At 54.4% G+C, this 25,111-nt stretch overlaps 7 protein-coding genes across 7 annotated transcripts; 3 read left to right on the forward strand and 4 right to left on the reverse strand.

The window, feature by feature from the left end:
- Window positions 1–94: 94 nt before the first annotated feature.
- J4E92_009287 (uncharacterized protein) lies at window positions 95–1,670 on the reverse strand (the record flags this gene model as incomplete). The annotated part of the gene is made up of 2 exons (XM_051500636.1): window positions 95–1,234; window positions 1,287–1,670. The coding sequence occupies 2 exons, from the start codon at window positions 1,668–1,670 to the stop codon at window positions 95–97; spliced, it is 1,524 nt and encodes a 507-aa protein (XP_051349208.1).
- A 769-nt stretch (window positions 1,671–2,439) lies between these two features.
- Window positions 2,440–4,005, reverse strand: J4E92_009288 (uncharacterized protein; the record flags this gene model as incomplete). Its single annotated transcript, XM_051500637.1, has 2 exons — window positions 2,440–2,557; window positions 2,603–4,005. The coding sequence occupies 2 exons, from the start codon at window positions 4,003–4,005 to the stop codon at window positions 2,440–2,442; spliced, it is 1,521 nt and encodes a 506-aa protein (XP_051349209.1).
- Window positions 4,006–4,548: 543 nt separating this feature from the next.
- J4E92_009289 (uncharacterized protein) lies at window positions 4,549–5,349 on the forward strand (the record flags this gene model as incomplete). Its single annotated transcript, XM_051500638.1, has 3 exons — window positions 4,549–4,678; window positions 4,735–5,209; window positions 5,262–5,349. The coding sequence occupies 3 exons, from the start codon at window positions 4,549–4,551 to the stop codon at window positions 5,347–5,349; spliced, it is 693 nt and encodes a 230-aa protein (XP_051349210.1).
- A 343-nt stretch (window positions 5,350–5,692) lies between these two features.
- Window positions 5,693–8,656, reverse strand: J4E92_009290 (uncharacterized protein; the record flags this gene model as incomplete). The annotated part of the gene is made up of 1 exon (XM_051500639.1): window positions 5,693–8,656. One exon carries the CDS (start codon window positions 8,654–8,656, stop codon window positions 5,693–5,695), a length of 2,964 nt encoding a protein of 987 aa, XP_051349211.1.
- Window positions 8,657–9,199: 543 nt separating this feature from the next.
- J4E92_009291 (uncharacterized protein) lies at window positions 9,200–11,302 on the forward strand (the record flags this gene model as incomplete). The annotated part of the gene is made up of 1 exon (XM_051500640.1): window positions 9,200–11,302. The coding sequence occupies one exon, from the start codon at window positions 9,200–9,202 to the stop codon at window positions 11,300–11,302; it is 2,103 nt and encodes a 700-aa protein (XP_051349212.1).
- A 1,610-nt stretch (window positions 11,303–12,912) lies between these two features.
- J4E92_009292 (uncharacterized protein) lies at window positions 12,913–14,340 on the forward strand (the record flags this gene model as incomplete). Its single annotated transcript, XM_051500641.1, has 1 exon — window positions 12,913–14,340. The coding sequence occupies one exon, from the start codon at window positions 12,913–12,915 to the stop codon at window positions 14,338–14,340; it is 1,428 nt and encodes a 475-aa protein (XP_051349213.1).
- A 958-nt stretch (window positions 14,341–15,298) lies between these two features.
- On the reverse strand, window positions 15,299–17,915 carry J4E92_009293 (uncharacterized protein; the record flags this gene model as incomplete). The annotated part of the gene is made up of 3 exons (XM_051500642.1): window positions 15,299–15,652; window positions 15,705–16,126; window positions 16,172–17,915. The coding sequence occupies 3 exons, from the start codon at window positions 17,913–17,915 to the stop codon at window positions 15,299–15,301; spliced, it is 2,520 nt and encodes an 839-aa protein (XP_051349214.1).
- Between the last annotated feature and the right edge of the window lie 7,196 nt (window positions 17,916–25,111).

Below are 25,111 nucleotides of genomic sequence, written 5' to 3' on the forward strand. Positions count from 1 at the left end.
ATGAGATATGATCATATACTCGTAAGTCGATTGCTTTTCTCTCTACCCTAAAACTCCTTAAACCCACTCCCCTCCCACCCCACAATCCCCCCATCTAAACATTCAACTCACTAACCTTAGCCCCCTCAATATACCCCTGATACCTCTTCAACTTCCCCTCCAGCACACCCCCCTTCCCACAAAACTTCTCCACAATCTCCTCGCTCCTACCCGTATACAACTTACTATCCAGCATCCCATCCAACTCGCCCCAAATCGGCTTAAAGAACTCCGTGCTGCGGATCCTATCCACAAGATCATTGCTCTTACCCTCGTTCTTGACCTGCGCACCAGCCTGGTGCGACAGCACGCGGATCTGCTCGTGGGCTTCTTGGCGCGACTCGCCTTTAGCGACCAGACGCATGATGATGGATTCGGTGATCATGAAAGGAAGTTCTTCCTGGACGCGCGCGTCGACGCGCTTGGGGTATACGACGAGGCCGGAGGTTACGTTGTCGAGAGAGAGGAGGATGGCGTCGGCGAGGAGGAACATCTCTGGGATATCCATGCGCCGGATTGCGGAGTCGTCGAGGGAGCGCTCCATCCATTGGTCGGAGAGCGTGTTGGCGAAGGAGGCGGGCTTGGACATGAGTTCGCGGGATAAAGCGTAGATGCGCTCGGAGCGCATGGGGTTGCGCTTGTATGCCATGGCTGAGGAGCCGATTTGGTCTTTTTCAAACGGCTCTTCGAGCTCTTTCCACGCCGCGAGGTGCCGGATGTCGCCGGTGATCTTTTGGGCGGACGCGCCGAGCCCGCAGATGGCGTTGGCGATTAGGAGGTCGACTTTGCGCGTGTAGGTTTGCGTGGAGATGGCGTAGCAGGATGGGAAACCGGCTTTTTTGCAGAGAAGCTCGTTGAGCTGGTCGCACTTTTTGCTGTCGCCGTTGAAGATCTCGAGGAAGGAGGCTTGCGTGCCGGTTGTGCCTTGGGCGCCCCGGAATTGGAGTGTTTCGCGAACGAGCTCGATGGCTTCGAGGTCGAAGAGGAGGTCTTGGGCCCATTGGGCTGCGCGCTTGCCTACGGTGATGAGTTGCGCGGGTTGCAGATGCGTGTAGGCGAGTGTGGGCTCGCTCTTCCACTGCAGAGCGAAGGCTGAGAGGTTGGAAATGACCTTTGCGAGTTTGGGGAGGAGGAGATCCAGTCCGTCGCGCATGAGGATTAGTTCTGCGTTGTCGGTTACGTAGCAGCTCGTTGCCTGTGGGATATCAGTTTGAGTCATCTTGACTTTCACATGCACGGAAACATACTCCGTAATGAATAATACCAGCAGCAGCCGGAGCAACCTGACCAAAAGCGTGTACATGCGCCATAACATCGTGTCTCCTCTTCTTCTCCTCGACCTTGGCAACACCGAAATCATCATCCGTAACAGTCAGATGCTCCCTCATCTGGGAAAGCGCATCATCAGTGATACTCTGAATACCAAGCTCTTTCTCTGATTCCGCGAGGAACAACCACAGCTTGCGCCATATCGAGTGCCGGCTGCGCTGCGAGAAGAGTTGCGACATCTCCGGGGAGCAGTACCGGCCGGTGAGAGACGTCTGGTACGCATCGAAGATGGTGGCACCAGATTGCGCCTTCATAGTCGATATGCGAGACTGGATATCGAGGGAAGCGTCTTGAGCGGCCATGATTGCGCGTGTGTATGAGTGGAGTGTGTGAGCGTGAGTGTGATGTGGTGGTCGATGACTTTAACGGTTCGTTTGTGGATTAGCCCGATAGTCTTCCGAATTCGGTATCAACGTTTGCTCTCCAACGTTCCCTGTAGTAATTCGCAACACGTATGCTAGCACTACAATCAAAGGGTTATAGAGCTGGACTGAGGGGGTATCGTGAGGTCAAATTCCAAACGGTGATTCACAACGTCGTGGGCCACGCTTTTTCTATCCCAACAAACCAATGACGTCCTCACGTGTAGCCAAAAAGTTTTGGTCCCTCGCTAAACCCCACATTTAGCTACTATCGCACCTTTGCAAACGCACGTCAATGGTCGATTGTCATCCTACTGTCGGAACCTGAGATAGGCCGATCGACAAGAAAATGGCGATTTGGAGTAGCAGAAATTTTCCCGCGCGCGTTGTTGGGGTTCTGGGCGGCTTTGAGGCTCCTTGTAGCGATCTTTTGCTACAAGGCATCTCCGAATCGCTTCACTCAGACATGTCCTTCAAGTCCTCGGCGGTTGATTCCCCGGTCGTATTTAATTGAATGACCAAATACTCCCCCACGCAAGTGACATGTCAAGTTCAGACGTGTTCGACGGCATAACTAGAGTCTAGACCTTGGTATCTCATGATGCGCTTACTCCACATAACTATATCCACCAAGAGCCGTAACCCGTTCATGCGGTTCATGCGGCTCTGCCCAAATACGAACTCCACATTTGTTTCCGTCTCCGCGGGCTCACAGCGCCGGTCCCTTCCATACGTCGCGGTTGATTTTGAACAGGTTGCTCTGCTTGTGTGGGAGGCTGATCTCGCGCTCCTTGTAGAAGCCAGCTTCTTGGAGGTAATTTGCCAGTCTGAACAGTTAGCATTGTGCTGCATGTGTAGGATGTAATACTTACTTCTCGTTATCGACCCTCGGCTCCAACATGACCCTCTCTGTCCGGTTATCCGCGAGCCAACAGTAGTGCACTAACGCACTCAACCAGATCTTGACCCTATGCGCTCCCCTAAACTCCTGCTCTCCGACCAGGCAGTGGAAGCCCCGGTCGTAATCACTGACGATGGGCAGGTATTTCCCGAGATTGTCCTCCTTGACCCAGTATAACTCGAAGTAACCAAACGGCTTCCCGTCCCAGCATCCCATGACCGGAAACGAGTTTTTCGATTGTAGACCGTTCTTGAGGAACTGCTCCTGGTGGGACTGCGGACCCGCTTCTCCCCAGAAATGCGACACACGGGGGTCGTTCATCCACTTGTGTAGATATTCCGGGTCTGACATGCCGTTTGGACTGGGCGCATGGCTGGAGACCGGGCCCTGGTGTCGGAGCGCTTTCGAAGAGATGGAAGCTACCCGGAAAGACAGATATTGTCCGACGCTGGGTATGTACCTGGTATATAGTATCTCGCCCTGCCGAGGTGGCTTCGGTCGTATCGGGTGTCGCGTGTTGTTCGTGAAGACGTATTGCGCAGGAGGCGGTGGGTAGAACGTGGGTAGATGCGAGCTCGAGTGGAAGGGGCCTGGCGCAGTCGGTGACCACAAGCCTGGTGAGACCTGGTCGAGCTGATGTTCTTGCTTCGCATCAGATCCAAGTGCGGGGGAGGACGGTCGCGAGGGATACGGCGAGCCTGATGGGAAGGGTGAGTTTGTGTTGGCCAGCGGCGAGAGAGTGAACAGGTATATTCTGGGGTCGAGCTGCCAGAAGGTCCTCCGACTGACAAACATGCGCTCCCAGCCTTCAGGAGACGACTCCTCTTGCGCACACCCAACGGTCGAATCTTCGCTGGCGATGAGTCCCATGCGCTCCAACTTGGGCAGCACGACCTTGCCCTTGAACACGCCCTCCCTGTTGATGTTGATGCGCCATTCGCCCTTTGGCTTTCCTGCATCGGCAGTATTCTTGGAAACCGAGTTCGTGACCTGGAGCGTCGGTTCGGGCTGGTGAAAGTACCAGTACAGTGTCGCCCACAACATCATCGCGATCTGGCGGGTTGGTGAGGCAGCAGGCTTGAACTCGCTACTGCTGGGATTCGATATCGACGATATGTAGAGGTGGTCTCCGTTCAGGGTCGGCTTCTTGAAGCGATGCACATGACGCGGTGGGAACAGCTCCTCCTCGCCCTGCTGCTGCTGTTCCTGTTCGTCCGTAGGGGGCTCATCTTCGGAATTGAGCACGATGGTCCAGCCAGGCGGGAACGGCGAATGCGTGTGAATATCGCTCGACTTGAAGAAGAGGCCACCAAACACGGGCGTGACGGTAAGGTTTTGGCCGTTGGGCAGATGGACGACATTGACTGGCGCCATGATGACGTTGGCGGGGTAGCTCGATTATGTTAGAAGAACGATGGAGCGCGAAGCACGATCGTAATGGTAATGTTCCAAATGCAGGGCAACCCTCAATCACCTCACATGGGGTGAGATCTATGGTACTTGGATCAAGCGTCTCTTTTTTGCGGCACGCGATTGATAAAAACTGCACAGCTGTCACCCACGTCTTGATTGACTAGTTTCTGTCTGAGAACGCCCGCGCGGGGCTTTCGCGGGGCATTAGCATACACTGGAGCTTTCTGTTCTTTTTGAGATACTCTCACATGAGAATGCACATGTCCTGATACAGATGATGCATACATCATGCGAACGTAAGGCGACATGCAGGCGTCATCATTGGCTGGGGAGCGCATGGCCGTGAGGGAGTGGAGGAGCTCTGAGCTCGGCGGTCGGCATGTTCCCATATGACGAAATGGGCAGTTAATAAATCCGAAGCTTCCCCAGAGTTCCACGACCTCTCAACACCAACAACAACACACCACACACCCAATTGAACACACCACATCAATTGAAGCCATCATGAACACCGCACTCCTCCGCACATCTGCCCTGCGCTCCGCAGCCCGAGCCGCAGCTCCCACCACATCTCGCGCCGGTCTCGCGGGCACGACATTCGTTCGCGGCAAGGCCACGCTGCCCGACCTCCCATGTACGAGCCCACCCCACCAGAAAGACGCATCAGTGCCAGCTACTAACAACCCCTAGACGACTACGGCGCGCTCGAACCGTCCATCTCAGGCAAGATAATGGAGCTGCACCACAAGAACCACCACAACACCTACGTAACCTCGTTCAACAACTTCAGCGAGCAAATCGCCGAAGCCAAGCAAAAAGACGACATCAAGGCGCAAATCGCCCTGCAGCCCTTGATCAACTTCCACGGCGGCGGCCACATCAACCACAGCCTCTTCTGGGAGAACCTCGCGCCTGCCAACCAGGGCGGCGGCGAGCCCCCGTCTGGCGCCCTGTCTGCTGCTATCAACAACAGCTACGGCAGCCTCGACGCGTTCAAGGAGAAGTTCAACACTGCTCTAGCGGGGATTCAGGGAAGCGGTTGGGCGTGGTTGGTGCAGGATACCCAGACCGGTGCTATCCAGATTAGGACGTATGCGAACCAGGATCCGGTTGTCGGGCAGTTCCGTCCTATTCTGGGTGTTGATGCTTGGGAGCATGCTTACTAGTAAGTTGACCATAAAGTTTCAATGGTGAGTCTTTCAGCTAACGATATCCAGCCTCGACTACCAGAACCGCAAGGCCGAGTACTTCAAGGCTATCTGGAACGTCATCAACTGGAAGGCCGCTGAGAAGCGCTTCCAGTAGATCCGATGCCTCTTCGGCAGGACAAGGTTCCTAACTCGCCGTTGACATGGAGATGATCAAGTACAATTGGTCTTCATAGTCTGTATAGTGTAGTAATGCAAGCGAATGGTTTAATGCAAAATTACAAATCGTATATCATTCGTCATCCCATATATATGCTCTCGAAATTACCTACTTGCTATGCTAAAGTTGTTCAAAACGCTGATAATGCAGATATTGCCAACGCGCCCTTCTAACGCTATACAATGCTATCCCAAAGAAATGCCAAATGCCAGATACCAACCAAACACGCTACACCGAACGACACGCCAAGCAAACCCACCCACTACGCACAAAGACAAAACTAATGCCTAACCCCCTGCATCCACCGATCAATCTGATCCCTCTGTCTGGGATCCATGGGCGGCTCCATCATGCCCCCATGCATCATGCCATTCATGCCCATCGGCATCTGCATGCCACCCATTCCCATCCCGCCCATCTGCATCCCACCCATTTGCATACCGTTCATCTGCATCCCGCCCATCTGCATCGGCATCTGCATACCCATCCCGTTCATCTGTATGCCCATGCCATTCATCTGCGATCCCATACCCATCATGCCACCCTGTTGCATCATGCCCGGCTGCTGCATGCCCATCTGCATGGGCATACCCATCATGGACTGGTGTTGTCCCATGCCGTTCATCATGCCTGGTATTTGCATGCCCATCATGCCTTGCTGGGGCGGCATGGCGCTCATTCTTTGCTGGTTGGCCATCATCATGGGGTTCTGAGCGTTCTTGTAGGCTTGGATCTTCTGGCCGAGCGGGATGTCGTCGTCGTCTTTTTGGTTGTTGGTCATGTTTTTGAGGAGCGGGTCCATGGAGCCGTAGGATGTGGCGCGCATGGTTGCGGTGAGACGTTGTTGCTTTTTGCGCCCTTGGTCTAGCTCGTTTTGGTGGAGGAGGCTGCCTTGGGGGAGGTGCGAGACGAGGGCTTCGTTGGAGACTTTGCGCGCTTGGTTGTGAGGGTCGATGGGGTTGGCGGAGAGGATGTCGGCGAGACTGCTGGAGGAACGCAGATTTGGTCGGTGGCCGGACTGGGGGGCTTGTTCGCCTCGTAAGGCGGCTTCGGCTTGCAGGCGGGCGCGACGTTGGCCGAGGGTCTCTTCTTCCTCTTCGTCGTCGACAGCGGGTGGAGGTGCTGGAGGAGTGTCTTTGGATTGCTCCTGGCCTTCTGGAACACCGAACTTGCTCATCATCTCAGAGGCGAAATCATCGCTGACTGTGCTCTTGCGAACATCGCCGAGCGCTGATTCACGCTGTTGCTTCTCCTTGATGCGGCGCATACGGTCAGCCAGCGTCTCGCCAGGCTCCTCATCCGAGTCTGGTTCGGGAGTTGTGATGGTAGGAAGGTTGAGCTGGCTTGAAGAGGCTCCAAGGTACTGCGTGCGTCGTTGATTAGGGTCAATGCCGAGCAGCCTGGTGCGACGGCTACTGAGGGGTTCGCGGTCCTCCAACTCTCGCTGCTCGATAAGACCCATACTCTTTTGACGCATTTGCTGTTGCTGTTGAGGTCTGTAGAGAACACCAAGTGGTACGTCGTCATCCGAGTCTTCTTCCGGCGGAGCTTCCCACGCAAGGTTTACTTTTTTGCGGATTCGTCGTTGCTTCTCGGCTTCGGCCACGTCGTTCATCTGGAGCAGGGTTTGTCTACCGTCAATCAACCCCTGCTCCATCAGTGTCACGTAGTTCATCTTTCGACCTTGCTGTTTCGCCTTGCGTAGCTGAAGCTCAGCGAGAAGAGTAGTCGGCGCGCCATATTGTGGTTCTGGCTCCCCTTCCTCTTCGCTCGATTCTTCTTCTTCTCCTTCTTCATAATGGTCTTCCGTATGTTCTTCAAACGAAGGTCGAATAGCATCGGGATCACGTCCATCCGGTCCTCGTGCGTCCTCATCACGCTCCTCTAATTGGTCACCGAGGCTCATCCGGCTTTCGCTTGCTTTTACAAGTAATAGATTCATGTCAGCCGAGCTGTTTCGTTTCTTCAACTTCTTCAGGCGCTCGCCCTTTGCGTTGTGGTCAGTATCCAGTATGTTGAACGAGCTGCGTCTTCGCGTCTCTGCCAGTGTCGGTGGCATATCCGGCAGTTTGGAACTCCTGCGCTTGCGTTCCGCACCGTACACCTCGTCGCCGACGTGTCCAGCAAATGGATGATCAGTGAATGCAGACACAGGAGCGTGTGCAGAAGCGTCCAGTATGCTTTCGAGCGTATCCTCGGCAGACTCTCCCTTGACCGCAAACTCCTGAGTGGGGGCAGCTCGGTTGTCAAAGTAGGCGCTTGCTCGTAATTGCGGTGGGAGCGCCATGAGACTCTGCCGGCTCTTCCTGTTGTTAGGCTTCGGGTCTGCCAGATTATCACCAAGCAATGGCATGGATTTCCTATGCTCGTTTTGCATGGAATCCAACAATCGTGACCGACGATTGGCTTGCTGACTCATATTAGGCAATTGTGACAGGCGCTTAGGTAGGTTCAGCATCTTCGGTACGGGAGCCGGGTAGAAGACCATGCTATCGTCCGGCGGCGGTGCACCTATTGAGTGAACGCTCGGATTGGATTTCATCATGTAGGAATGATTCGAGGAATGCCGGCTGTGGCTGTGGTGGGACGGCTCGGGTTCCTCCTCGACAGTATCTGGGCAGTGAACGCCATCAAAGTCATGCCATAGTGTACGTGCTTGGTGTGTGGTGTCGGTCGAGGCTGCTGTCGGCGGTCGGTCTACGAAATCGCGGTAGTCTGCATATTGGTTCTGCACTTCCTCGTCGGGCTCCGGTTGTCTAGGCGGGGTGCCCATATGGATACTATTGCGCAACTCTTCCGGCAGACCATTCGCAACTTCATCGAATATGCGTGTAAAGGACGAGACCTTCCGTTGGGGCGGCGAAGCAGAATCGCGCTCTTCATTGTGTTCCTCCTCGACTTCCTCCGGGTGTACAATCTGTCCGAGACGCGATGCCTTTGATTCCGAGCGCTGGCGCTGGACCGAAGTCGAGGGTTTCGACCAGTTGCCTGTCCCTGAGCGCAGAGACCCTGCAGGAGAGGTTATGTAACCGCCCGGAGAGTATCCGCCCCATCGTGCATTTCCGTTGAGGTCTACGATTGAATTGGTGTGGGAGCCTATCGAAACGCCGCGACTTCGGGTGCTGGCCTGTCTCGTAGGCTCGAGGTCGGTTGTCTGGAGGGATGATCGCCGGCTGTCAGTCAGCTTTAGTTCCGAGTATGTCTTCCGAATCTCCTCCTGCAGGTCTGATCCGGACTCGCTCATGCGTTCGGCATGTTCTTCCAGGCGTTCGATGTTGCCCACATATGCCCCTTGCAGCGATTGGAGATCGGGCACCGGATGACGGAGGTCGCGGTCAGTCTTGGGGGAAGTCATCACAAAGACAGGCAGTAGAAGGCCGCCGCAGAGGTGAGAGAGTCTCTACTTGACTGCGGTGCGACTCTGGTAAAGGAGACTTTTGGTGTGATTGTTGCACCGAACCGGACATGGGTGGAGGGTGATCGACCCCGATCCTTTCCAAGAATAGCACCCAGCACGTTACGGCAGGAGCGACCCAGACCTAACGGTTCTTGGCGCTGTCACCCAGAACTCGCGACTGAACATCATTTTGCGACAACACTCCCACCTCGCCCACGGTCCGTCCACGACAAATCACGTGGCGCGCATGTCTGCCTGATTCACTCCCGTATATTGCGACACCTACTGCCACATCGAACCCACGACCAGACTCATCTCGTGCACCGAACAGCTGCCGGCTGCCAATAATACCCTCGTATTCGAATATTTACACATACGAACACCTCCACCATGGACGAAGGTGGCAAGCGCAAACACAGCTTTCGCCAGCAACCCAATAAGCGGGCAAAGGCTGAGGATGGCTCCGCGCTCAAGTCTGGCTTCGGTGCTAAGATGCTGGCGAAGATGGGATACAAGGGCGAGGGTGGTCTGGGAAAAGAAGGCGCTGGTATCTCAGAGCCTATTCAGGTGGTGAACCGAGGCACCAAGGGCGGTATCGGTAGCGTCGCGGAAAAGAGCGAGCAGCAAAGGCGCGAAGAGCGACGCAAGGCCGAAGAAAATGGCGAGAAGTATGTCGACACGTCAGAAGAGGAGCGCGAGGAGAAGAAAAAGAGGAAGGCCAAGGCTCGGGGCGAGACACGAACCTCAGCTCCACGACCGAAGAAGACCGTTTTCGAACTCGAGCAAGCTGGCATGCATGTGCCGCTTGCGCTACAGTCCATTATCGACGCGACAACCGGCGCCTCCACCCCTACTTCAGGCGTGTCGCTCCGCGGTCCTGACATTGTTCCATTCGAGAACTCCCTACAAGCGCGCGTGCGGAGAGATCTGAACAGCTTCTCGGAGGCATTCGAACAGCTGCAGGTAGAGTCGCAAGCCATCCCTCCGCAGGAATACGCGCTGCAGAAGGAACTGGAAGCGCTTGAAAAGCAGATGGACGAGCTGGAGGACCTACAAGCACGGATAGAGTCACTGCGTACAGGTACTTTCGACGTGGTCTGCGAAGGCCTCAAGAGCCTGCGCGCGGCTTACCCGTCCAAGCCACTACACCGTGAATCTATTGCCGTTATACATCCTCATTTCTCCAAAGCGGTGGCTTCCTGGGAGCCGCTCGAGGGTGCGTTGGAAGGCGTGGCGGCAGCCTTTTCTGAAATGGCGAATATCATGCAGCCCCTAAGTAGAAGGGTTGCGTCACAGGCCTACACCCACCCCTCTGAAGCACTGGTTAGTCGCACCGCAATCGACGAAGAAGACACGATAAAACGCGGAACCACATCGTCATATGAGTCTATGATGCTCAAATATTGGCTACCTAGAGTAAGCTCAGCGATCACACAATGGGATGTCAAAAATCCACAGCCCATGGTGCACCTGCTAGAAGTTTGGAAGCCAGTTCTCCCGCCGTTCATCGCGAAAAGAGTGCTTGAACAGGTGACTACAAAACTCTCCACTTCTGTTCAAGAGTGGAACCCGCGAAAGTTCAAGAAGAGCCCACACACATGGGTTGTCGAGTGGCTGCCCTTCCTTAGACCAGCTGACTTGGACCCCAAGGGATCGGGCCTGGTCGCCGAGATCAAGCGCAAGATCCGACATGCACTGCAATCTATCGATCTTTCCAAAGGTCCGCTACCAGGGATGGAACAATGGAAAAGGGTCTTTGGAAAGGCAGAGTTTGATCATCTACTCACCTCCCATCTGGTACCTCGCTTGTCCGCCTTCCTGCGAGACAGCTTTGAGATCAACCCCGCTGAACAAGATCTCGCGCCACTCGAGGCTGTGTTCGCCTGGAAAGGACTGATATCGAACGAGGTCATTGGAGAGCTGCTGAAAGCACAATTCTTCCCCAAGTTCCTCGAAATTATTCACCAATGGCTCACAAGCCCAGAAGTGGTCTTTGAGGAAGTCCAGACGTGGCTTACGTGGTGGAGGACTGAGATCTTGCAGGACGACATCAATAATCTGCCTTCAGTCGCCTCGTCATGGAACGAGGCATACTCACTCATCAACACGGCACTGGATCTTGGAGATGCGAGACTGACAGACTTGCCCGCGCCCCAGGTGGAAAGCACAGGAGCCTCTCCAGAGGTGTCTCAGTTCTCCAAATCGGTCAACCAACAAGCATCCCGTCCCACACCGCAAGTCGACGAGCCGACTTTCAAAGACATTGTAGAGGAATTCTGCGCCGAAGAGAACCTCCTTCTCCTTCCTCTCCGCGAAGCCCACGACCAGACCGGTCTACCGCTGTTCCGTGTCACAGCAAGCGCGACGGGACGCGGTGGCGCAGTGGCGTATCTCAAAGGCGATATCCTGTGGGTGCAAAACAAGAAAGACAAGAGTCTCTGGGAGCCTACCGGTCTGGACGCAAAGCTCATAGCCAAGGCAGAGGGCAAGTGATGTCTCCCGCTCCAAACTGCGTATCTCACACCACCTCGGTGCTCGGTCCCGGCAGGCACAGGGTAAGCTCCCATAGCCTCTCCTGGGCAGATGTTTTTGTTAGCCATTCGCTAATTCAGCATCGGTACGATGCTTCCTTAGGTAGTGATAGTGATGACGACGCGCAGTCAGTCGAGGCTATAATGAAGCCACGTTATCTCTCCACCAGCGTCCGTTCGTAAGCATAGTAAGGCATACCAAAGTGCCGAAAGTGTTGCATGAATCGTGAACGAAAGAGGTGTACGGCCAATGCGAACGGCTGTCACAGCATCGGGGGGTGATGCGGGCGTTTTAATCGGTCCTTGCTGCAAGCTTAGTCTGTGACTTTCGTTGCATCGCCCATCACGGGCATTAAGCCACGAGGCCGCGTAGAATTATTCACTTCAGGTGACGAGTCGGACTGCGAAGGAGATATCTGATCCTGGATCAAGCCAATATAGTGGCTCCGTGATGGCTCGTGATTACTAGTGTGATGGGGTGACTGTGCGCTGATTCGCATATGTAGGTGTAGTCGGGCGCTTAGAATAGATTTCCGTGGCCAATGGGAATACCGGATTGAGTGCGCATTTTCTGGCGTGCAGGGGCTGCCTTTCATGCATGCTGACGGTCGTGGGTGGGTGGGGGAGACGGAGGGAGGATAGTGGAGGTCAAAGGAGGTCCCACCCTCTGCTGCATTAATTCTGCTCCAGTATTGAGTACTCTGTGTTGATTCTTGCGCATAACACTTCAGTAGAGAGCTTACTCTCCTATGGTTTGTAGCCAATAGCGAGCTTCAAGACATAAGTGGGGACATGGCATTAGAATAGCCCTAGGTAGTTCTCCGTCGCCAATGGGAAACGCAGAACGGGTGCGCATTTCTTGGTCTTGCAGGGGACGCCTTTCATGCATGCGGACCGTCTCCCGTTGACTGTGCCCCGAGCTGGCAGGCGATCGCGCATGTCCGGGAGGTTGGTGTTGGTAGTCTCGAGTACTGTGCGCTCGAGCGTTGCGGCACGGGTAAACATGTTTCTCGAGGTTTTCTTCACCACAACGACGACAACTCACAGCACAACAGTTGCGCGTATCACCGCATAGACTCGATGCTTATAGCTCAAGCCTCGAATGTCGAGATTTATCATCGGCACATCCCATCTCGCTCTAGCTTGAACGAAACGACCCCGCCTCAGCGGCTGAGAGACAGCATCCACTGGACGCCCCAATGTAGCTCAAGAACTAGGCCGGCCAATCAGACGGCGCATGCACCTTCCCAAGCCATCACACCCAGTCGCTCTTTCCTTGCATCCGACCACTTGCAGACCGCCGATCAAAGTACTTACCCGCTGCCCATCCCTCTTCATATCACCATGTCGCCTGCTGTTACACTCTGCATTTCACCCGGTTCCTCTCAGTCGGGATAGCGGGCACTCATTCATGTGCAATTGCGGCCCTAGATCGACATTGCACCCTGGACGACCTTGACGAAGCAGCAAGCAAGCTCGAAAGTTAGACCGCCCACATCTGATTGTCACATTATTCCTCTTTTCTCTGTTATATATTTCCAGTCCCCCCTCGACCTGAGGGCGCGGCTTACGATGCTCGTCGGAGCGCTTCCTCCGGCACTCATCTCACTGCTTCTTGTTGCATCGCGTGTTTCTGCTGCGCCTTACGACTTTCTCGATAACTATCGCGACCCCACGCCGGCGGCTGACGAGGGGCCTCCTGCTTCATATCAGGCTGTCCGAGACAAGAACGTGCTGCCGTACGAGATTTGCGGTGTTGTTGGCGGCTACGTCTTTACAGTACTTATCTGGGGGGTTCTTCTCCTCACTGTTGGTAGAAAGATGAGACGAAAGGCTCTCGACCCGCCCAAGCAATTGGAGCTGGAACTCCAGGATAAACCGACTCTACCGGCTCTTCGAACAGCTGGACTTACATCGCCACCGCTATCCGCGCGCTCGTTTTTCGGAAAGTTCAAGAGGAACAGGAACGACTCTGCTGTTAGCAACCCACAGAGTCCTGTTGTTCAGTCACCAAGCTCGTTCGACCAGAAGGTTCTTGATGCCCACCGGGGTCAGGATCAAGCAGACATGGAGCGTCTCTACGCCGCCGTCATGGACTTCGACGAGCGCAAGCACTCCTCCAAAGTCAGTGTAGAAGAAACAGAGCCCATCCCCCGACCCACCGAGCGACGACGCCCCTCAAACATCAGCATCGCGCGCCCAGAATCCCACAGCGAAACCCCAATCTCACCCGTAAAAGCCATCTACCCACCAAACTACAGCGTCCAGCAACCCGCTGCGCCCACTCAAAGCAGTCACCTCCGCGCCGACGCCCACCCACCCCCAAGCCCCCGCAGCATCCTCTCCAAGCGCTCCCAAAACTCCAACACCAACTCCACCGGCAGTAAAAACGCGCGCTTCAATCTAAAAAACCTGCGTATCTCCGGGCCGATCGCAAAGTACCCAGGCGCAGACTCCGACGACGAAGCACGAACGCCGCTCTCCCCGCGCTTCTACGCAAACCCCGGTGTCCCTCCTTCGCCACCGACACAGACGAACTCGCCAACCTCGCCGGAGCAATACACAGAAGAAGCACTAGACAGCGTACAACCCCTTCCCCGACCCGCACCCCAACGCCTCGGTCTTGGTCCACCACCGACATCCCAACCCCCCTCAACTTCCACCACCCGCCAACCCCCACCCAAACCCCTCAACTCGCAAACCGCATCCCTCCCCCTCCGCAGTTTCGCCTCCCCGCTCGCAAGTCCCGGCATCCAAACCACGGTCCTAGACCGCCGCGTCGAGGCCCTCGCTCTCGGCACCCCGAAAACAGGTGTGCCCTTTACGCCGTACAGCCCGTACATGCCGTTTACACCCATCACGCCTGTGACCCCGCATTTGACGACGAGGAAAGAGCGCAAGATGGAGAAGAAAGAGGGGAGGAAGTATGGGAGTAGGAAGCCGAGGGTTGAAGAGGAGCTGGTGCAGAGTCCGAAGGAGATTTTTGGGGATGGGTGGTAGGGTTGTAGAGATAGATGGGGGGAAAGGGAGAGAGGGGAGGGTTGGGTTGCATTTGCATCTGTTTTAGCGATTTTTTTTATTTTTTTTACTGTCACTGATAACACGCCGCCGGTTGGCAGGTTGATGATGATGTGCGAGGCATGCATAGTTCTTTTCTGCGTTTATATTTACGACGTGTATTTTTATCTGGATGAAGGAGGGTTAGCATCGAAACGTATATATTGAGACGGATACTTTCACAACCAGGACCCCACAATATTAAGACTTGTGCAAAGACAACTGGTCAACGAACCAGCAACTCATGCATTAAAAAGCCACTTTGTATAACCCTTTCCACGCCAAGATAAATGGCTCAATCTAATTGCTCCTTCTCCTACTTTCCCCTTGCTTCCACCACCCCTACTCTCCTTTCTTCCCTCCTCTTCCCTCAAGCAATCAATAAATACAAACACACGAGAAAAGTTTGCGACGCCGACAAACAACTATGCCCAATCTAACGCGTCAGTCTCCCCAGTTCAAAGAACGAGCCCTATACACTGAATAAGAAGAAGAGTAGTAAAACGAACAATGGGGGTGTAGACGGAGGAAGATACCGCCCAGTTGGCTATTTCCAGATGTACGGGACCGGCGCCAAGCCGAAGCTGCTAAATGCCAATATAGTTCTGAGCCCAACGAATATCGACGGTGATAGATCTTCTGTAGGATGATGCCGTATCTGATGAGTTTCTCGAGTAACAAAGGAGATTTGAGGACTGGTATTTGGACTGGGTAGTTGAACACAAAGGAAATCAAGACACCCGAAACGCCGTTCGCTGGAGGGATAAGCAGCACTTTGATCATCTCGGTAAAAGGCAGTCGAGCGGGGATGATAGTAACGACAAAGATGATGATCGCGGGGTTTTGGTATTCTTTGAGAAGTATGCATAAAGTACTTATATAGTACCCACGCGAATCTCTCTCAAAAGTTTGCCAAACCGTTCTTGGAATGACGTTTGCTAAAGCGCTTCCTGCCCTTGATCGAGTCAGTCTCGGCGTTATCTTTGCGGAGGTGGCCGCCGCCCCCATGCCGCGAGGCGGGTATGTTGACGCCCTCGAGGGCGGAGTCTCCTCCCAACGTACTGGTCGGGGTGGTGTGGTTTGAGACGAGCTCGTTCAGACCTACGTCGGCTGAGTACGAGTTGGTCATGGTTTGCGCGAACGCGTAGTCGCGTGCTTGTTCGATGCTGTCGAGCCATTCTTGGCTTGAGTACTTGCTGCCGTCGGGGTCGCTCGTCGTACTCTTGGGGTCTTCGAAGACGTATTGCTTCTCTTTCTGGGAGGGGTGTTAGTGGGTGTTGGGTTGGGTTGGGTGTGGGGTTGCGTACTGTTTCTACGAGCCAAGCTGTGAGGCCTTTGGGGTCTTGGAATGATCTCCATGCGCAGCCTGCGGAGAGCAGCGATACTTCTTCCTTCAGCTTCTTGTCATTCGTGCCTGCTGCGCACATCAGTACGCGTGCATTCGACGTTATCATGACGAGACGTTGGCGCTTCTTGACCGTGTTGCCACCGAAGAAGCGCGAGAACTTCTTGGGTTGCTCCACAGGCTCTTCCTTTCCTCCTACAACATGACCCGCAGGGTGTTGCGTCACAAACATATTTCCCAGCTTCAATATCCTTTCGTCTCGCTTCGTGAGGACCGGTGACCAATCGATGTCTAGCTGGGAGGGAGGGGGTAGTTCGGTGATGAGGCGCGGCTTTGGTCGTGCCTGGGTTTGGGTGGATGCGGCGACTGATGGCGTTGATGGGCCTGGACGTGTTATTGGCGTTTCCTGAGGAGTAGAAGGATTCCTACCATTCAGCTTGATGGGCTCCTGTGCGGGCGGACTGTAGGCCTTCAACCGCGGAGCCTTCTGTTTCCACAGGCCTTTGCCCCATTGTATTCCTTCAAAGAAGGGGTGGTTCTTGATGTGCTCCATGGGTAACCGCGTCAACGGATCCAGCACCAACAGTCGCTCCACCAGGTCCTTTGCCAGCGGAGGGAAGCCATCCGGAAATGTGTATTCTAGACCAACAATCTTTTGGAAGGTCATGTACTCGTTCGCGGCCTTGAACGGTGGTCGGCCGGCGAGTAATTGGTAGATGATGCAGCCAAAGGCCCACAGGTCGCTGGCTTTGCATGCATTCTTGTCTGTGAGGAGTTCGGGCGAGACATATTCGGCGGTTCCGACGAAGGACTGCGCGCGGTCCATCTGCACGCTTTCCAGCGGATCGCCGGTGGTTGAGCTAACGCCGTTGTGTTTTTGCTCGAGTATCTTTGCTGTTCCAAAATCAGTAATCTTGACGTGCATCGCATCGTCGAGCAGGACGTTCTCTGGTTTCAAGTCGCGATGTATGACGCCCTTGTTGTGCATGTAGTCGATGGAGTCCAGTATTTGCGCGCCGTAGAATCGTGTGCACTCGACGTCGAATGTGCCCATCTTCTTGAGGAAGCCTAGTAGCTCTCCGCCCGCCGCCAGATCCAGCACAAAGTATAGCGATCGCTCGTCCTGGAAGGTGTAGTAGAGTCGGACTATGCCGGGATGCTCCGTCAGTCGGTTGAGGGTGTCTTTTTCGATGTTCACGTATTTGACCTTCTTCTCCTTGATGATGTGGCGCTTGTCGAGCACCTTGATCGCGTACTCGCGCAATGTCTGGCGGTCCGTGGCGGCCAGTACAGTGCTGTAGGAGCCCTCGCCCAGTGTCCTGCCAAAATTGAAGTCCTTGACGCCCTTCTTCACGACACGCGTTATCGGCCGTCCGTTCTGGTCGAGGTCCTGGCGGGTGCTTACAGCCGCGCCCTTCTCCTTCCACTCCTCGCTGCTCGATAGCGGCCCGCCTTCCACGCTGTAGGGTGAACTGGATAATTGTGGGACGCCGGCATCCATGGGTATCCGCCGCGAGCTTCTCCGGGGCGGCATGGGGCCGTTCATGGCGGACATCTGGGCTGACTGGCGGTACGGGTCTCTCCTGCTGGCCTCTCGGACGGGCATGGCGCCGGGCGCAACCCGCGAGCTCGCCGTCCGCCGGATATCGCCAGCCATTGCGTCGTCGTTGTAGCGGTAGGTGCCCGGGGCGGTGGTGGACGAGGTGGAGAGGTTGGGGTGCTGGTACATGCTGGTGGAGACGGGGCGCTCTCGCATGGGCTGCGACGTCGGGGCGGCGCTGCGCTGCTGCTGGAGCAGAGGGCCGGCGGCATACGGGGGATACGCAGGCTGCTGGTGCTGGGCCTGGTGCTGCAGGGGCATCGACTGGCGGTGGGAGAGACGCGGCGAGTGCGAGTGCGTCGACGACGTCTCGGCCAGGGGCGAGGGGAAGGCGGCCGGGGAGCCCGAGGGCGAGCTCTGGTAGGCATTGGCGGCGGGCTGGAGCGACGAGTTGGCGGGCTCCTCTTCTATGTACGAGTGGGCGTACGTGGGGTCTGGCTGCGGCTGTTGGGCGACGGCATGGTCGTGGTCGGGCGCGTCTGTGTGCTGCGTGGGCGGCGGCGAGTCGTCCTCGTCCGGGTTGGCGATGCGCAGTCCGCCGAGCGTCTGCGACAGACTCAGGTCGCCATTCATCGTGGCGGCCACGGGGCAGCGCCTTGTCTGGCAACGGCGGTAAACGAGAAGAGCGAGTGAGGTCGCAGCAGTAGCTCAGGCACCACCCGCGGCGCGTCAAAGTAGCCTCTTTTAGCGTGCGGAATACGAGCGTGCAGCGGAGGCATGGCAGGGGCCCAGCGGCCAGGGCAGTGGGCAGGAAACGACAAAGGCCTCGCGGTGAGGATGCGATATGAGCGCCCGTCGTGATGCTCCGCTGCCACCGTTGGTGATGCCATGCTCGGCGACTCGCTGACGAACGCCGACCCACCGACACGGACACTCGAGTCGGCGATACACTGCACCACTATCATCACAGCACTGAGAAATATCACGACAGAACGCGTCTCCTGAGAGACATTATCTACGCGTCGCAGTCCACCCGGCAATGACTCACTCTAGTACCTCATGCACCACATGACGTTCACCTCGTGGCTCACCTGGGCACTTACATCACCAGTATCTCACCAGTACAAGTCTGGTAGCGATGCATCTTCACGGCAGTCAACGCGTAAGGTGCATTGACGTCCATCATGTCGGACGGGAAGGCGCTGCTATGCGCGCCGTCACCACCACTGCTACTGCAACGACACTTCCCAGGTAATAGCAAGAGATAGAATTGGAAACCACCATGGCTCCAGGTAGGTAGGCTTCTTTGTATACTCGCCGGTACAGGCACCTCATCTGCACACCCTCTTTTGGACCCATATCCCTTCAGCTTCACCCCCCGTCGTTCGCTTCAGTTGGTAAACATGTTACGTCTCAGACCATCGGAACTCACCCTGACGCCCGATGATGTCGAGGAGACCTTTCGTCGCATAGCCATCAGGCAAACCTCCAGAGCGACCACAAACCTGACTTCTCGCCCTACAGGACAACCAGGACGACCCATACTCAGACGCGGCGCTCAGAGGTCAACCCGGGATGCCATCACTGCCCTGGGGTCCATTCCCATACTACAGCCCCAACAAGCAACATTCTCTTCTGTGGGAGAGGAAGAGGAGACAGAGCACACCTCCAGCCAGGAAGCGACGCTTTTAACAGATCGTGACGATACCGAGGGGACTACTTCGTCCAGTCACGAGAGAGAAACCGAGCCACCACAGTCTCCAGCGTCTCCAGCGTCGCCAACATGGTCACTGCCCTCTCCGGTCTCTCCACCCCGACGCACAATGCATCTTCCATTCCGATTCGGACGAAGCCGTCGAACTTCCACTACTCAAGCTCCGCCCGATGCAGTCGTGGCAGTATCGCGTACGCCAACAAGAGCACCAATCGGACATGCCAGAATGGGCTCAACTGGCACAAGCAGCATAGGTGATACCAGCAACAACTCCACGTTATCTCCATCTGGTGGGTCTACCGAAAGTACTTCTGGATTGCGAGGCGGCGGAGATCGGATACGCGACATGGCTCAAGATACGCCTCATGCTCCGTCGCCCCTACACCAGATGCAGAGACTAAGTTCGCCCGCATACCAACAGCCATCCGGGGACCCTACCAAGTCGCCGGTCAGCCCGCGCCTACACAATCCTACACTCTATCTCGAGGGCTACGTCCATGATACCCCGAATAGTACCACGTATCATTTCCGGGAAAGCGATAAGTATCGTTTTTGGAGTATTGCACCGCACAGTGAACCACGGCGAGGTAGCGATCGTCAGCCTTCCGCCGCGCGAAGCTCCTCTACAGGGGCCGCCATGGGATCCCGTGTTGCAAGTCAAGCTCAAAGCCCCCCGGACCAATTCTTTGAAGACGTCTTCCGTACCTTGCCAGCGGTCGAGCCTCCAACCAGACAATTTGCTAGGTCTTCTACCGTAACTCATGGGGAAGACTACCATTCCACTGCATCGGATATTTTCCATACTTCCGGTGGCTCGCTCCAGCCAGAACAAGCAGGCCCAAGGTCAAGGCACTTTAGTAGCGACGCTTCAGCTGCCAGTGCGCAATTCTCTTATTACGGCTCACTTGCCTCTAGTACGAGGTTCCCCAGCAGCGAGGCATCGTTGGGACGTGACTTATCCCGCGTTCAGCTCGATGGAGCGGCCGTCTCGAACGAAAGCCGTTGCCACTACTCACCTGATAACCCCTTCGCTGCCCAACTGCGTGCAATCTCAGGTAGCTCGGCTTATTCCTCGTCAAGCAGGGCTGGCTCTGGTCCCCACGGGCTCTCGCCGCTCCCTTCAATGCCTTATAACCGCACCGAAGCTGGTCACCCGGTGCCCCACAGCTACACAGGTGACTACATTGACGCCACTACAGCGGTGATACGAGATCTCGAGTCACCACTTGATCCCTATGCGCAGCACTATCAGCAACAACTACGAGCCCAAGCTGCTCGAGAGGAGGCACTCCAACAGCATGCTTTTCGCCAGCAGGCTATGCTAAATCAGCGCTTTCCTCCCCAGTCCCGTACAGAAAGTTTCCAAACCCGTCGTTCGAGCCATGGGCAGGGTAACCAGCCACGCCCCCCACCTCAAATTCCAAATGGTGTCAGGATGCCCTTCCCCCATCAGCCTCAGCAACAATCACTGCGAACTTCGCAGTACCCTTCCGAACGTACTGCCACGATGCAGAGCTCGCAATTTGGTAGCAGAGGTGGAAGAGGTGATCACCGGTCCGGTGAAAACGACCCCGCCTCGCCATCAACAAGTCGGGATCTGATTGCGCATCATGGCAGAGTGCAGGCGCAGAGGGCAGCATTTGAGCGTTTGCACAACCCGCGGTCAACGCAGGTCGAGACTGCTATCAACACCTCTCGACGTAGCTTGCCGCAGACGACGGTTCCCCACGATAGATCCAATCAGCCCCGCGACTATGCGCAGCCTCCATTTACAGCCATGGGGATGCCTCACCGTAATGAGGAGCGTTCGAGCACTCCTAATATCCCGCGGCATGCAGCGCAAGGAATGCATGATCGTCAGGCAGGTCCAAACGGAACCCGCCAGTTCTTCGGCGAACTTCCTCAACGTGTACCCACTCAATCGTACCGCCCCCTTCCCGGCGCCCGCCACCTCCACCCAACCCGTGACAGTCCTCTCACAGCTCTCGCTCTAGATCATGGCAGTGGCACGACTAGTAGACGCTCGCGCTCGCCGCTCATTCGGGCCCGTACGCATAGGCGCATACCTCCAGAGCAGCGCGATCAAGAGAACGATGGGGATCGGTCGTTGATGCGACGGGAAGAGGAGAACGTCAATGCGCGCTATGGAGAGGAGGAACAGCGGGGCGCGAGGATGGACGAGACACCTCCTAGGATTGGGCGGGTGGAGAGGAGAATGTTGGATTAGGTGATATGGGGGCTTTTTTATTGGGTGGTGTGGGTGGAAGATGGTATGGTACGGAGCTGTTTGAATACGCTAGGTCATCATTCGTAGATGGATATGCCGTTGGACACGTGCCGACTGGATGCGCACAGGCGGATTCTGAGTATAAAACCTGCCATTTGGCGTCTTCTCTTCTGTTCATTCAAACTTTCATATTCAAATTCTTTTTTCCAAAATATCACGATTACCCTCCATGGTGCCTGTCGCTCTTTCCAAAACAGCCGACGTCCATTATCATGTGCAAGTCACCAAAAGGTCGCCATGACCCGTACATGTTCCCTCCTTCGCCTGCCGATACCACAAAAGTTCAAAAGAAAAGAATATGTCGTCGTCTCCGCCTGGCTTCTCTCAAAACAGATACTACTATACGACATGACCTCGCAGCTCTCTCGCCATCTCAACCTACGGCGCACTCCCGACATATAAAAGCCTCTACTGAGCTATCGCCTTCCTGTCTCCTCAGCCAACTTCCAAGGATCTCTTCGCAAAAATAAACGACGTCCTTGATCATGGTTTCGGCTTCGCTGTCTCGAAAACAAGATTGACGGAATTACATGTGCGAGTCGCCAGAAACGGCTGCAGCACTCTTGGATGTGCTTCCGGTCTTTGGAAACAGTCGGGTATGGAGTGATGGGGAGTGCCCTTCTCTTCCTTTCTCCCAAAAGAAAGTCGCCGTTCAGAATAATGTTTCCGGGACTTGTGCGCCGCGGCCTCAAAACCAGAGTCGACCCTGCTATGCTACGGACACTGGACATATAAAACCTACGACTCGACTCGACCTCTCGCCATTCCACCGATATCCCACAAAAAGACCTGTCGGAAACTAAAATCGAGGCCTTCCATTCGTATGGAGTTTGTGCCTGCGTCTCTCTCAAAGACAGAACGAACATTATGATGGGGGCAGTCAAAAAAGAATCACCGAACCATTCGATGTGTTTCCTCCTCCGCTCCGGTCCAAAATACACGAGAAACGCCTCGATGCTGCTTCTTCTGGTTCAACTTCTCATCTCGCCATGAAACTCAAAAACAGTATGGAATTGCCTCATGTGGCTGTGCGCCTGCTGCTGGGGTATAAAATACGGTCGAGATCGAGTACTTCTTCTTTACTTTACACCACGGTACCACTTTCCAAAACCAAAGGAGTAGCCAGTTATGTGCGCTGCTCCTTCTCCGAAAACCAGAACAGGATTGTACATGGGAAGTGTGCGCCGGAGATCAAAAAATCGATACACTGAACACATGGACTGTCTGCTGCGCCGTCGCATTACATTGACATAAGCGGTCGAATGCTGGAATACATCCAGAAACGCAAATGCAACCGGATTGCTCACATGCTTGTGCAGAACGGTGATGGTGGAGTATAAATCCATCCTTTCGGAGTTTCGCTACCTACTTCTTATCCTTCACTTCCGGGGTTATTGTCCAAAACTATGAAACGCCTTCCCGATGGTCTCCTCCTCTTCTTTCCAAAAATACGCACACATAGTCCTGATGGCTGTGTCCTGCTCTTCGAAAGCCTCGCTCAAAAGCATCTGGAGATTGCTGTATGCGACTCTCCGCTGCCCACCTTCGACAAGAAACGAATAAGGACTCTTGGGGTGTTGCTGGACGATCTCTGGCTCTCATAAATATATCGCGCTGATCGACCATCCTACCTCCATTATCCTCGACGGTGCTTTCTCTCAAAATTTGTTGTGGTCTTATGATGGTCTTTCTGGCTTTTCCTCATCCAAAATCGCAAAAGCACAATCTTATGTCGCGCCTCGTCCAAACGACGTCTCAAGATACCCAGGACCACCAAAAGTCCAGCATGGCAACATCATGCTGTTCCAAAAAGTCCACGAAACCTGATCATGCGACTGCGGGTGCAAGGCGGCGTGTACAAAAGCTCCTCTTGGGCTCTTTCCGGCTTTTACTCCTCATCCTCACATTTATTGTGTAAATTTCCAAAACAAACGCTCAGCAAGGTCATGATCGCTCCTCTTCTCCAAAAACAGAATGCTTGAGTCCATGGCTGCCTGCCTTCTCCAAAACTACATTTCCCGCAATAAATGATGGCCTTCTTTCAAAATTCAGCATAGGCCCACAGAATGACTGCCTGCCTTCTCCAAAAGCCTACTCCTAGGACTCATGACTGTGTCCTCTCAAAAACATTACGATGGTCGTGGACATGTCCGCCTTGGGATGTCGATTTCACAATTACTTCGGCGCAGTAGAGTCGGTCTATCCTATTACAACGCTCGACTTGTACAAAACGTCATGCAGAGAAATATATGTCTTCTTCTCTCCGCTGAAAGATATTACTATTGCTGCTATGGCCGCGTTCTCCTCAAATCGAAACCGGCAAGATGAATGATCTGCGGCGGCGCCACGGATATCTCAATCACTTTGGCGCAGTACACCCTCACTCCCTATTCCTGAGCTTGATCTGTTCAAATCAAAATCAAGAGGCCGCGATACCGAAGCGATCCCTTCTCGCAAATCAAGACAAGAAAGCGGGCATGGCCTTCCCTGGAGTACGGATATCTCATTAACTTGAAAGCAACCCATTCTTCATTATCCAGCCCAACATTCGATTTATCCAAAAACTCCCCGGACAAAACTGATGGCCTGTGCCGTTTCTTCAAAACTTAGCAGAGGAACGTTCTATGGCTGTGCGTTTCGAAAACCCATTCCGAATACGGCATGACCTGCTTCGGCACTACGAAATTGTCACACACTTCCCGTTCTTTTCTCCTGAACGTCCATACCACCAAAGTTAGGTGCTTGTTCTGAAAACCTTGAGTAGATAGTTTCATGACCTCTGGTCTTCCACAAAAGCCCCCTACTTCGGCCTTATGGTCTTTCTGTTGAGAAGATTTCCACCTTCACTTGCATGTCGCGGTCCGGCCCCGCAGGTATAAAACCCACCTGTATTGACCTGGTTTCTACTCTACATTACATCCTTCCATTCTGGACTTCAAAAGATAAACTCTTACCTGGTATGAAGTTTGTTCCTTCAAAAATCGCGATTGCAGGAAAAACACGTGTTCGTTCCTCGGAAAAGCTGTACTCACAGTGGAAAACACTTCACGGCTACTACCATGCGACTCCGGCGAGCAGTTGGGATGGCGGGGTCAACTATCTGATCTGATGCAGTACTATAAGCGTTCCACTTACGATGGCATGGTCTTCCTCCTCAAATTCTTCCTCGGTCGCTTCATGCTCTGGCCGAGCGTTGCGAGTATAAAAACTCCAGGGAACGGACTCAGCTGTTACTCTTCATCCTTCTTTTTACACTGGAACCCTTTCCAAAAGACATGACCGATCAAGACATGGAGTCCGTCGGCCTTCAAAAACTTCAAGGGCACTTACCATGGTCTCTTCTTTCCAGAAATGGCGAAGTGACATATACATGGTCTCGTTCTGTGTTTCCAGTGGGTTCAAAAATCCGCACCCGTACTCTGGTTCACGAATATCCTATCTTCGAATAACTTTCAAATCTTATCGAAAATCTTTACACCCTGTATTCATGTTGTTCCCCGGAAGCCAGACTCCTCACATACCGCTTTGACCTCTATAGCCAAACATACTGAGTATTACGAAATGTGGAGTCGCGGATATAAAGCCATCCTAAATCAACCCGATCTATACTCTCTATCCTTCCATGTACTTTGCAGAAAGCCAAAAACAACAAATGGATGTCTTAAAGGACTCTGCTGTTCTTTCAAACAACGTTGCACCTGGCAAATGACCTTTGTCTTCCAAAACTTCCAAGTGACAAAGGCATGATCTGTGTCGGCATTGTGTTCAACCTCACGCTCAAGATAATTGTCTGGAATCTCTCATCTCCGAATACATTCTGGAAATTAT

This window comes from Alternaria infectoria (genome assembly GCF_024043175.1).
Source record: "Alternaria infectoria strain BMP 0036 chromosome Unknown scaffold_22, whole genome shotgun sequence".
In the NCBI taxonomy this organism is placed as follows: Eukaryota; Fungi; Ascomycota; class Dothideomycetes; order Pleosporales; family Pleosporaceae; genus Alternaria; species Alternaria infectoria.